The sequence below is a fragment of the Xenopus laevis genome, chromosome 9_10L (genome assembly GCF_017654675.1).
Source record: "Xenopus laevis strain J_2021 chromosome 9_10L, Xenopus_laevis_v10.1, whole genome shotgun sequence".
NCBI classification, from domain to species: Eukaryota; Metazoa; Chordata; class Amphibia; order Anura; family Pipidae; genus Xenopus; species Xenopus laevis.
The window spans coordinates 16,289,846-16,302,512 of record NC_054387.1 but is presented as its reverse complement, the minus strand read 5'-3'; the positions used below and the strand labels follow the sequence as shown (position 1 = coordinate 16,302,512).

The following is a 12,667-nucleotide window of genomic DNA, read 5'->3' as shown; positions in this document are numbered from 1 at the left end:
TATGGGGGTTACACTGTGACAGTGGTTGGAGGAAAGATGGGGGTATATCTGTGCCTATATATTATACAGTTACATTATGTGTATATATGATATGGGGGTTATACTGTGACAGTGGTTGGGGGAAAGATGGGGGTATATCTGTGCCTATATATTATATAGTTACATTATGTGCATATATGATATGGGGGTTACACTGTGACAGTGGTTGGGGAAAGATGGGGGTACATCTGTGCCTATATATTATACATCATGTGTATATTTGACGGGCAGATTTTTTGCACAGAGAGTCTGTAGTATGTTGGATTGGGTAGTATCAAGGGGTTGGTGTGATTAAGACACAGAACAATAGACATGGTAATTTTACTGTAAAGGTGGTGGTTTCCTATTTCCCAGCAAATAGTTAGTTGATGTTGCATGTCGGGCAGCTGCATATTTTCCAGTCGACAGGAAAAACATCTGGACAGAAGGTCTGACAGTCTATACAGACTCCAGAGCCACATGGTTCCTTTGCACCAAAAAGTTGAATCTCCCACTGAGATGGTACAAGAAAATATTTAGAATTTCCTAATGTTAAATACATGAATCCAAAGGGCAAACCAGCTGATCCTTTTCATGGAGATAGCGACCCATTCTTTTTAACTCCCGTATGTGTCCCGTATGTGACACACCCATGCCACTTTGGGAGTCAGTCTCGGGGCAACGTTACTTTTTTGTAATGTGGGGGCAACATTTGGAAAAAAACATGAACGAGCTTTTGAGGAGAAAACTGTGTAGTAATGTCATAAAATGATATTTTCTCATGGAAATTAATCTTGCCCCTTTGGTGGGTATTTTTTATTAACTGTTGTTGCCCACGTCGGTGCAGCGAGACGTAGAAGAATTTGCCCATATTCCTAATGAACACTTCTCTGTAAATAATGGATGACCTTCAGCCAATCACACCCAACATGCAAGGCTGACATTTGGCTTCATCCCAAGTCCTACACTACATATTTAGCACATTGGAATTCTGTGATCGTGAATGTTTTCGTAGCCTTCAGACTGATGTCACCGGTCACCCCCTTCTCTCTGCCATTCCTCCTCGGGAGGCTGATAATTTACCTTGGCACCAGAGTGGGAAGCAGGGAGAATAAAGACCAAAGACCAAAGAATAATCAGTTGGAAACCTGCTGGTTAATGCCCATTAAGAGAAGCCACCCTGAAACCAAATATTGGGAGTCCATTTCAGCAGAAACATTTCTGAATCTTTTCATTTAGTGGGGGCTGGGCCCTTTCACATATGGTTTAGCTTCTATATATCAGTTATATGCAAAGAAGAGGATACAACTTCATCTTGTCTTACTTTCATCATCTTGCTGTACACTCTCCATCTTGCATTACTTTTTTATTCTTGCCCCAGTGTTACCATTTTCCTCTACTCCCTCTATACACTATAGTGTTCCCATCATTCTCAGTTGCCTCCATTTTGACTTACTGTCTCCATCTTGTCCTACTTTCTTCATCTTGCCCTAGTGTTGCCATCTTTCCATACTCTCTATCTTTTGCCTTATTCCCTCAATCTTGGCCCAGTTTTGCCGTTTCACCCTACTCCTTCCATTTCACTCTATTCACTCCAACTCGCCCTAGTGTTCCCATTCTTTACTATTGCCTCCATCTTGACTTATTGGGGCTCATTTATAAACACTTGGCAAATTTGCATCTGGGCAGTAACCCATGGCAACCAATCACGTTTGCTTTTATTTTTTAACCTGCTAGTTGGGTAACTGCCCAGGTACACATTTGCCCAATGAGTATAAATGGGCCCCACTGTCTCCAACTTTCTTCATCATGCCCTAGTGTTCCCATCCATCCTTATTGCCGCCATCTGGACTTACTGCCTCCATCTTGTCCTATATTCTTCATATTGCTCTGGTGTTGCCATCTTGCCCTACTCTCTCCATCTTGCCCCCATGTTGCCATTCTTCCCCACTCTCTCCATCTTGCCCTAGTTTTCCCATCCTTCCCTATTGCATCCATCTTGACTTACGGTCTACATCTTATCCTACTTTCTTCATCTTACCCTAGTGATGTCATGTTACTCTCTCTATCTTGCACAACTTTCTTCATCTTGTCCTACTCTCTCCATCTTGTCCTACTTTCATCATCTTACCTTAGTGTAGATCCACTGTCTCCATGCTGGTTCTACTGTCTCCATCTTGTGCTACTGTCTCCATCTTGCCCTACTGTTCTCATCTTGCCCTACTGTTTCTATCTTGTCCTACTGTCTCCACCTTGTCCTACTGTCTCCATCTTGTTCTACTGTCTCCATCTTGTCCTACTGTCTTGTCCCTAGTGATGCCATGTTACTCTCTCTATCTTGCACAACTTTCTTCATCTTGTCCTACTCTCACCATCTTGTCCTACTTTCATCATCTTACCTTAGTGTTGATCCTCTGTTTCCATGCTGGTTCTACTGTCTCCATCTTGCCCTACTGTTTCCATCTTGCCCTACTGTTTCCATCTTGCCCTACTGTTTCCATCTTGTCCTACTGTCTCCAGCTTGTTCTACTGTCTCCATCTTGTCCTACTGTCTTGTCCCTAGTGATGCCATGTTACTCTCTCTATGCTGCACAACTTTCTTCATCTTGTCCTACTTTCATCATCTTACCTTAGTGTTGATCCACTGTCTCCATGCTGTCCTACACTCCCCGTCTTCAATACCTAATATCCCACATAACTACTGCCTGTGACTTTGGCTCTGTTGTTGCATTACTATGTTCAGGGCACAGGATGACTAACCCTAACCTATTAAACTTAAGAGGCTGAAAATTGTTTGGGTTTCCATCTTTACCCATTTTCACTGTATTGGCTGAAGGCCATCTGAGTAAGCTGGGATCAGTGGTTTAGCAACAGCTGGAAACCTGGGTTGGAAGTGCAAATTCTCTGACATGGAATATGCAAAGAATTTGCCTTGTGGGCCAAATGAATGGCAGACAGTCGAGAGAAGATAAAGAATAACTGGTACCAGGTATCTGAACTTGTTACACTGATTAACCCTGGACAATTACAACCCTGTGTACCAGTAACACTGACTGAAGTAATAAGATATGGAGATTATTAAATATGGTATTTAACTCCTGGGTCAGGAATTTAATTGAATGGAACGATCAGTCAATTTCCAGTTTCAAAAACTTCTAGATTCTGTGGTGATGTGCCCAAGGATCTCAGGAGCACATGAGCTGTATTGGCCAACATAGACTTCTATATACACACACAACCCTGGCAGTTCATGTGCTTTTCCTCTATATGCCTGAACATCAACCCATTCATGGGAAAAGTGCCCCATGGATTTATTGGTAGACGGCAGCTTTCATTCCTGGTTAAAGCCGGTCCCGTGAGTCTGATTAGAGGATCATAAATCTGGCATTTGAAAGCTTGGATTAAAGATAAGACATCAGTACTGGGCTATAAAATGATTTCATTAATTAGTGGCAATTACAAATTCCTAAGTCTTATAGAGAAGCACAGAATGAAGCCAGAACCATCTGGCACTGGTACACAGCTATACTGTTCTGTCTGAGGTAAACAATATGGCAGTTCCTTCCATATGTATAAATACAAATATACAGAGAAGGAATGTTCTGGGCACACAATAAGCTATACCCTCATACTGTACTGTCTAAGGGAAACAATAGGGCAGTTCCTTCCATATGTATAAATCCAAATATACAGAGAAGGAATGTCATACTTTATGGTCTAAGGAGCAATAATCTGAGGATTTCAACAAAAGCATAAAATAAATAAGTATTTTCTAGAATATCATGATGCCATTTCTAAAAGCGACTTCTAAAAATAAATAAATTGGTGATGTGTTGTGCTTGTGCTAATGGGATCTTTATAAACAGTTTGTCCAAGGACAGTCCCTGTAGGAACAACTGTATGCACAGGTCACGGCCTTATATGTGCATTATATATTTATAGGGTAAAACTGGAGATCTGGAGATAAAGCAGTACATTCAGCCCATCAGAATTTCTGCCTTCAGAGCATTATGTTAAAGTGACACAGATCCTATCTGATCCCCATTGTAAGCAGCAGCCCTGTCCTGCTTTATGGCTGAGATTCTAGCTATCTGTATAACAGAGCATTCTGTCCCAGTGGCTGCACAGATCCTATCTGATCCCCATTGTAAGCAGCAGTCCTGTCCTGCTTTATGGCTGAGATTCTAGCTATCTGTATAACAGAGCATTCTGTCCCCGTGGCTGCACAGATCCTACCTGATCCCCATTGTAAGCAGCAGTCATGCCCTGCTTTATGGCTGAGATTCTAGCTGTCTGTATAACAGAGCATTCTGTCCCAGTGGCTGCACAGATCCTGTCTGATCCCCATTGTAAGCAGCAGTCCTGTCCTGCTTTATGGCTGAGATTCTAGCTATCTGTATAACAGAGCATTCTGTCCCAGTGGCTGCACAGATCCTATCGGATCCCCATTTTAAGCAGCAGTCATGTCCTGCTTTATCGCTGAGATTCTAGCTGTATAACAGACTCTATAGAGGATCCTTATAGCTGTGCATGTGGATCACCAGAGAGGCCAGTAGAACAGGAGTAACAGATGCAATAGAATTGCAGTGAGACAGAAATAGCTCTTTTATCCCTGTCATGATTAGCCCTCCTATGGCGTTTTGCATGACATTCCCCATGTGAAATTGTTCCAGGCGGTAGTGTGCGTCAGGGGATGCCATATGAACCACAGAGCTAACCCTTGTTCTTCTTTTAATGTTCCTAACTACTGTCCATGTGCCTGCCGTTATTTATTGGCCTCAGCTGGATGAAGTATTCCACTTGAAAGATTGATGATTAAAGGGATTATCTGGGGTAAATGTTTTTCACATGAAAGAGCACATGCAAAGAATGTAAATAAAACCAGTTTATTTTTTTATTAATGTATTTGTCAGTCCACTCAGTCCCACCCAGGACCCTGTTTTCCATTACAAGTGCAATGGGATTAAAGTGCAAGAGGCACAATTACTGGACACACTTCCACTGAGGGGACTGCATTTTGGGAAAGCTGCAATTTGCAATTGGTTTTCATTTTTTATTATTTGTGTTTTTTGAGTTATTTAGCTTTTTATTCAGCAGCTCTCCAGTTTGCATTTTTTTGGTGGGGTCAGAAGAAGGCAAATCGTTCAAAAACTATAGAAAATGAAGGCCAATTGAAAAGTTGCTTAGCAGTAGCCATTCTATAACATACTAAAAGTTAACTCAAAGGAGAATTCAACCTTTTTAAAAAAAAAAAAGCTCCCCTACCTCCCCCCCCCAGCATAGCTGCCCCCCGGGGAAATGCCCCTAACTTTAAACCTACCCCTTGGCGCAGGTTCAGGCATCAGAGTTTCACTCAGCCATCTGGGGGGTCTATGTGGGGTGGGGGGGTAAGGTTTTTTTTCATGAAAACGGTTGAATTCTCCTTTAAAGGCGACCTAGCCCTTTAATTTAATGGTCATGTTCAACTGGTGGCGTTGACTCAATCTAAAGGAGTAAAGTGCCCCAATGACATACAGTCAGGTCTGGGAAAGCAAAGGAATATAATTTGGGATGAGACCGTTTCCAAGCAAGAAATGTGACTAAAGGCAGCATTGCTATCCTCCCCTGGCCCATATTGGGTCTGTAGCAGTCACATGCAATGTTCTGCATCTCTTTGGTAGACCTTCCAACATCTGACTGGTTGAACTTTATGAACATTACTTTTCCTTATGTCTTAGGAGAGCTCAATTTTAGCTTGGGTAACCACAAGTAAGCCTGGCAATATAATGTGTTTCTCTAGGCCACTGAATTAAGTGCGATCAGAACTACAGTCATTTTTATTTGGGTCACATGTTGGCATTTTAGAAATACCTATTGATTCTTACACGGCTGCTAATGAATGTCACAGTCTCTGATCCCCATCTTGGTTTCCATTGGCCACACAGGCGAGTAGTTCCTTATGGACTTTCCAACTACAGAGGGAAGCGTTCCGCAGTGAGAAGGAGCCGGAGTTCCGAGCCCAGGTCAAGGTGTTCATGTGAAGACATCGGTGACCGTCAATGTGTCTACTTCTGCTCCACCACTGAGAACAGGAGAAGGTGAGTAGGTTATTCTTGGAGTAGACCAGGAAATCCTTCTTATCAAGCCCCAAACTGGGCTTAAGGGGAATGTCGACCTAAAAAATATTTTTTTGCGTAATAAAAGGAAACATAATTCTATGCAATTGTTTATATGGTTTTTAAGTTATTTGTATGCGTATTGATATTGAATGTGCTTGTCCTTGTCTATCCTCTGCACTGGTGGCCCAGACTGTTGATACAATGTAGGACAAGGCAGATGATTAACAGACCTGTCTTTGCTGGGGAACTAAGACTTTTGCAACATTGTTTAAAAAGTAACAACCAGGAGTTAAGCAAATGCTGCTTTCCATAGTAATTATTTTTACAAATAACTTTAAAGGGGCTTCCAACACTTTTTCAGTTCAGTTGGTTTCAGATGGTTCATCAGAAATAAAGACTTTTTCCAATGACTTTCTATTTTCTATGTGTGGCTGTTTTTCTGATATTGAAGTGTAAAGTGTAATTTTCCACCTTCTAAAGCAGCTCTGGGAGGGAGGGGGGGTCGCTGACCCTGCAAACTGTTCTAAATTAATACATTTAGTTGATACATTTCTTATCTGTGAGTTTCATTACAGGCAGCTGTTAAACTTGATATACCATCAGTAACTATAACAATAGTTACTGATACTCCAGAGATGCTGCTGAGAAATGGATCAACTAAATGTTGCAAAATTGTAACAGTTTAGAATCTGCACCTGAATTACTGAGCTGCCAGACTCAAACACCAGAGACAGGGACATTCAACTTAGATTAAATTTAGATTTTGGGAAAACTGTAAAAAAAATAAAAAATGGAAATTAATTGGAAAAAGTCTTTATTTTTGGTAAACTATATGAAACCAACTGAACTGGGAAAAGTGTTGGAAGGTGAACAAACCCTTTAAAGGGGTCGTGTTCACCTTTATTTTTTTATTTATTAAGTAAAGATGCAGTGACAAAATAATAATCAGATAAATCCATAAATTGGATAATTGGAATAAACAGAAATTGTGTCTTTGAATTGAGTTTTTAGTATGATGTAGAGAGTGATATTCAATTTGGAGTTGGTTTTATTTTTATTATTTGTGGTTTTTGAGTTATTTAGCTTTTTATTCAGCAGCTCTCTAGTTTCAATTTCAGTAATCTGGTTGATAGGGTCCAAATGACCCTAGTAACCATGCATTGATTTGAATAAGAGACTGGAATATGAATAGGAGAGGCCTGAACAGAAAGATGAGATAAAAAGTAGCAATAACATTTGTAGCCTTAGGGCAGAGACACAAGGGAAGATTCAGGGAGATTTAGTCACCCGGCGACTAAATCACCTCTTCTTCGGGCGACTAATCTCCCCGAAAAGCCTTCCCACCGGCTACAATCTAAATCACTGGCGGGATAGCACTTGGAGTGCTTCATTTTCCAAATTCGCCCGAAGTTGCCTGACGAGGAAACTTTGAGCGTCTTCAGAAAATGAAGCACGCTTTTCAGGGAGATAAGTCGCCCGAAAAAGAGACGATTAGTCACAATTACGCTCTCTCGCCCTAGTAACTTAATCCCCCCGAATCTTCCTGTGTGTCTCTGCCCTTACAGAGCATTTGTTTTTTTAGATTTAAAAGCTGGAAGAAGTTGGCAAATTATTCAAAAGCAAAACAAAGACCAATTGAAAATTTGCTTAGAATTAGTCATTCTATAACATGCTAAAAGGACGTAAGTGAATCATCTCTTTGGAGATGGAAGGCGATAAGCGGAAAGAGGGCCCTTGTTGTCACAGCCCCTGTGGACCCACAATGCCCCAGTCTGACGCTATATTTAATTCTGGGCATTTTAGTCCCATGTGTTTGCAGGAAAGTGCCATTCTCTCTCTTTTTGGCAGTGCACAAGTCTATACCACCAAGATCACAGACCAGCAAGACTCTCTTCAGACCGTAACGGGGCAGATGACTTTTAGGCAAAGGGGCCGCAATATAACTAGCAAAGCTGTAACCCTTGTACTGCCAAGTAAACCTACAAGTGACTAGGAGTCAGGCAGAACGTACTGTCCAACAGCAAACCAAATACACAGTTTAGCCTCACTGAGACTGTATGCACAGCTTAGCTCACAGGGGCAACACAGAGTACATTACTAGGGGGCTCTAAAACATTTAGTATTTTACAAATGTTACACTTGTGTGAGGCCACACAGCCAGCTTTATCATTTCAGTTGGGCTTTCCAAGAGGCTGTACAAATACTAGGAGTAACAATAATATTAGAAATTAGGCCAAAAAAGTATAACCTGTTTCTCGTTTCCCTTAGAATACATGAGTGATACTGTATAATATAATACATGAGTTCCCTGTATAACTCAGCCTGTAGCCTTGTGCCTTTATATGGTCACAGAACCCCTCAGTGACTTCTAATATCCTTATCATTTACAGTAGTGGGTACATTATCCCTTATAATACAAGTGATACTCAGAGTTCCCTGTATAACTCACCTGCAGCCTTGTGCCTTTATATGGTCACAGAACAACCCCTCAGTGACTTCTAATATCCTTATAATTTACAGTAGGGGGTACATTATCCCTTATAATACATGAGTGATACTCAGAGTTCCCTGTATAACTCACCCTGCTTTATATGGTCACCGAACAACCCATTCAGTGACTTCTAATATCCTTATCATTTACAGTAGAGGGTACATTATCCCTTATAATACATGAGTGATACTCAGAGTTCCGTGTATAACTCAGCCTGTAGCCTTGTGCCTTTATATGGTCACAGAACCCCTCAGTGACTTCTAATAGCCTTATAAATTATAGTAGTAGTAATCTTTAATTTACAACATGAAGTATATAGTACAAAAATGTATCTATATGCATAGGACTCAAGTAGGGCAGTGATGATAAATGTTAATTTAGAATTCCTTGCATTTCCCCCAGGGATCAGACCTCAGCAGTCTGGACACAGAAGGACAGCATATTAGACCAGAAGAGATTACTTGCTGAAGCCTGAGACCAGTGGGAACCTACAACACAGGTATATAATAATAGAGTTTCTAGCAACTAGACTGTCATGTCTGCTGCAAAATAGACAAATCAGACATAAAATAAGATGCTATATTGGAGAAATTTAACATGATTGTAAATGAACCACAGAGTATAAACCATTATTAATAAAAGGGATTTAAGGGGTGCTTCACCTTTAAAGTTACCTTTTAGTTAGTTATAGTATGGCCAATTCAATGGCAACTTTTCAATTGGTCTTCATTATTTTTTATCGTTTTTGAATTATTTGCCTTCTTCTTCTAACTCTTTCCAGCTTTGAAATGGGGATCATCTAAACCCAAAATTATACAAGGCTGCACATTTATTGTTATTGCTACTTTTTATTACGCCTCCTTCTACTCAGGGCCTCTCCTGTTAATATCCCAGTCTCTTCAATGCATGGTTGCTAGGGTAATTTTGACCCTAGTAACCAGATTGCAAAAATTGCAAACTGGCAAGCTGCTGAATAAAAAGGTGAAATAACTCAAAAATCACAAATAATAAATAGGAAAACCAATTGCAAATTGTTTTAGAATATTGCTCTCTACATCATACTAAAAGTTAATTTAAAGGCGAACAACCCCACTCCTGTTTCTTTCATGGCAGCATTTATGGCAGTAGACGTGACTCAAAATAGGGGAACATTGTTGACAAAAGGATTCATAGATGGTTGGTGTTAAAGCTTGGACAGTTGGGACAATCAGTTTCAAGTTTTGAAATGGACAGGTCACCAAATAAATAATTTGCACCACACTGGGCCCATAGACTGAGCAACAGTTAAGGAGTTGGCAGTAGTAATGGGCAAATTTGTCCCGTTTCGCTTCTTGAAAAATTCACGAATTTCCCACGAAAGTCATGAAACGGCAAATAATTTTGCGAAATGCCGGCGTTAAAGTCAACAGGCATCCGAATAATGTTGACGGGCGACTGTTTTGACGAGAGCCGGCAGTTTTACAAACTTATTCGCCACTAATTTGCGCCTGCCGAATTTATTCGCCCATCACTAGTTGCCAGTAGATATCTACCAGCGTTTGGGCACCTTTAGCTGTTGTGATTCCTTCCACTTGTGAAGATGAGAATCATCTGGTGCACTTTCAATTACTCAACTCATTCCTGTAACATAACTTTTACCATCAATCTTCCTGGACAGGGGAAGAAGCCTGGGCTGGGAGAGTGATTAATTCTGACAAATTGTTCCCCCTTTTTCTTTCTCCTGAAGGTTTGGAGAAGTCACTTAGGAGCCGTGATTTACAGAGACAATTGTGATTAATGTTGCAGAACAGAACTGTAGGCTGAAACCGCAGACGCACGCAGATCCTGCTAGCCATCGAGCATTCGGCGAAGGCTTACGAGCCATGCGAATATATTATTTTACCACTATGTCCTTACCTCATATATGGTATTAATGCACAGGAATAAAAAAAAACATGATTTATTAGAGAAGATTAAAACAAATATACAGTATATATTAATAATATGTTCAGGGACCCAAAACAACGCTGGTTCCTGATGAAGAAAATCAACTGAGCCACATGGTGCCCAAAAAGGGTGCTCTTATACACTGCAAACTGCTCCAAACTCACCAATATCAACAGACAGAGCCCAAGCAAGAGGCAAATCTCATTGGGAAATGAACCTCTACCGGCACCAGTTTGCCACATAAGCTCTCACTCAACCAAAGCTTCACTTCACGTACCCAACCCACTTTGCCTAACTTCTCCCCCTGCTTGAAAAGGGTGAAGAAATGCAATTACTTTCTGCAATTGATACAGAATACCTACCACTGAGCTTGACATCCACACTTAAGCCGCAGAGCTGTGGACCCCAGATGGAAGCAAAAAAAACTCTTTCATTTGAAGGCTTGAACAATATTAATAGGCATCGCTTGCTGAAGCTGAAGCAGAAACCAACAAGCCTCGTCCACCCAACAAGCAGGGTCTGTGAAAAGAGAAGTGTTAACTAAACATTGAGGAAAAAACTGAATTAAAAAAGTGTTAAAATAATTATAGAAAAAAAAATGCAGAAAATCCTTGGTCTCCTGTATTTATGTATTCAACGTGTATAGTGATTTATAATAACGTTATATTCCAAGGAATCCATCTAACACCGCTTCTGATATACATCTTTCCTAAGAGAATTATGACTGATAAACATATATTTTTTTTGTTTCCAAGCGTTATGAAGAGCTGCGTATTTTTAAATATGCTTTTAACAAGTCTATAAGCGTGAAGAATTTTTCCTCTTACATTTGAAAAAAAACTTGGGGGTTTATTTATCAAAGTCCGAATCTATCTCAATATTTTCTGCTACAAACTCCAATCAGATCCGCTTGGGTTTTTTACACTTGTTTATTATTACATTTTCCCAAAAATTTGCTTTGCGGGAAACAAAGTCAGATTTTTCTAAATTTTTCGGATTTTTTCATCCGATTTTTCTGGAATTTTCAACCAAGAACTTCGGGGTAAAAAAAAAAATCATTCTGACTTCTCCCATGGACTTATATGCAACCTTAACAGGTCTGAGATGCTGGGTTTATCAGATTCAGACTTTTCCATCCTCTGGGTTTAATATATTCCGAAAAATGTAATTAAAAAAAAAAATCACAAATTTTTCGTAATTTTTGCATTCGGAGTTTAGTAAATAACCCCCTCGGTGTTGGAAAAACTTGTTCAAGGGCCAACATGTTTAGGTAGATATCCTGATAAAATTGTGCGATTTTATCCGTTTGGAAAATTATTTGTTACCCAAGACAAGTAAATTGGCTTTTAAAACGCGGTTAGGTAGAATTAAAAAATTCAGCACAGGTATGGGATCTGTTTTCCAGAAAGCTCAAAATTACGGAAAGGCCATTTTATCCATATAATCCAAATTTCTAAAAAAAATTATAACCTTTTCTCTGTAATATGAAACAGTACATTGTACTTGATCCCAACTAAGATATAATTAATCCTTATTGGAAGCAAAACCAGTCTATTGGGTTTACTTAATGTTTACAGGATTTTCTAGTAGCCTTAAGGTACAGAAAGATCCGTTATTCGGGGAAAAAAAAACCCCTTGAGCATTCTGGATAAAAGGTCCCATACCTGTATTAAACTATCAATGGAAATTAATTTGTAAAGGCTGAAATATGATTTTTATATTTAAAATATTTACACACAATGTGAAAGGTCATTAATACTTGAAAACAAGTCATTCAGAATTATAAACTGTACATTTTTTGCAAAAAAAAAATTCCCCTTTTTCTATTTGTCGTTAAAGTAAATTTTGCTGAAATGAGAAATGGCAGTGAATCGTGTATCTGCCATGCAGACCCAATGTAACCCAACGTAACCAATGTGCCCCTTCTCCTCTTTAGTATGTTTTTTTTGCCTTTTTATAACACTCCTCTCGGCTCTTTGTTACTCTTATTAAGGGCAGAGAGACACACTCAGATTCGGGGCGATTAGTCACCCAGCGACAAATCTCCTCTTCTTCGGGCGACTAATTTCCGTGCCAAGCCTTCCCGCCAGCTAAAATCTTAATCGCCGACGGGATGGCACTTGGAGTGCTTCGT

At 40.0% G+C, this 12,667-nt stretch overlaps 1 protein-coding gene across 3 annotated transcripts in view; it reads left to right on the top strand.

Annotated features, from left to right (window-relative positions):
- Positions 1-11,433, top strand: part of edn3.L (endothelin-3 L homeolog) — a 50,684-nt gene extending 39,251 nt beyond the window's left edge. The window contains exons 4-6 of one of the 3 annotated variants that reach the window (XM_018233869.2): positions 5,943-6,095; positions 9,010-9,106; positions 10,334-11,433. In XM_018233869.2, coding sequence (XP_018089358.1) covers positions 5,943-6,095; positions 9,010-9,082 — 226 coding nt within the window. In that variant the 3' untranslated portion in view covers positions 9,083-9,106; positions 10,334-11,433. 3 annotated transcript variants of the gene reach the window in all.
- Positions 11,434-12,667: the final 1,234 nt, after the last annotated feature.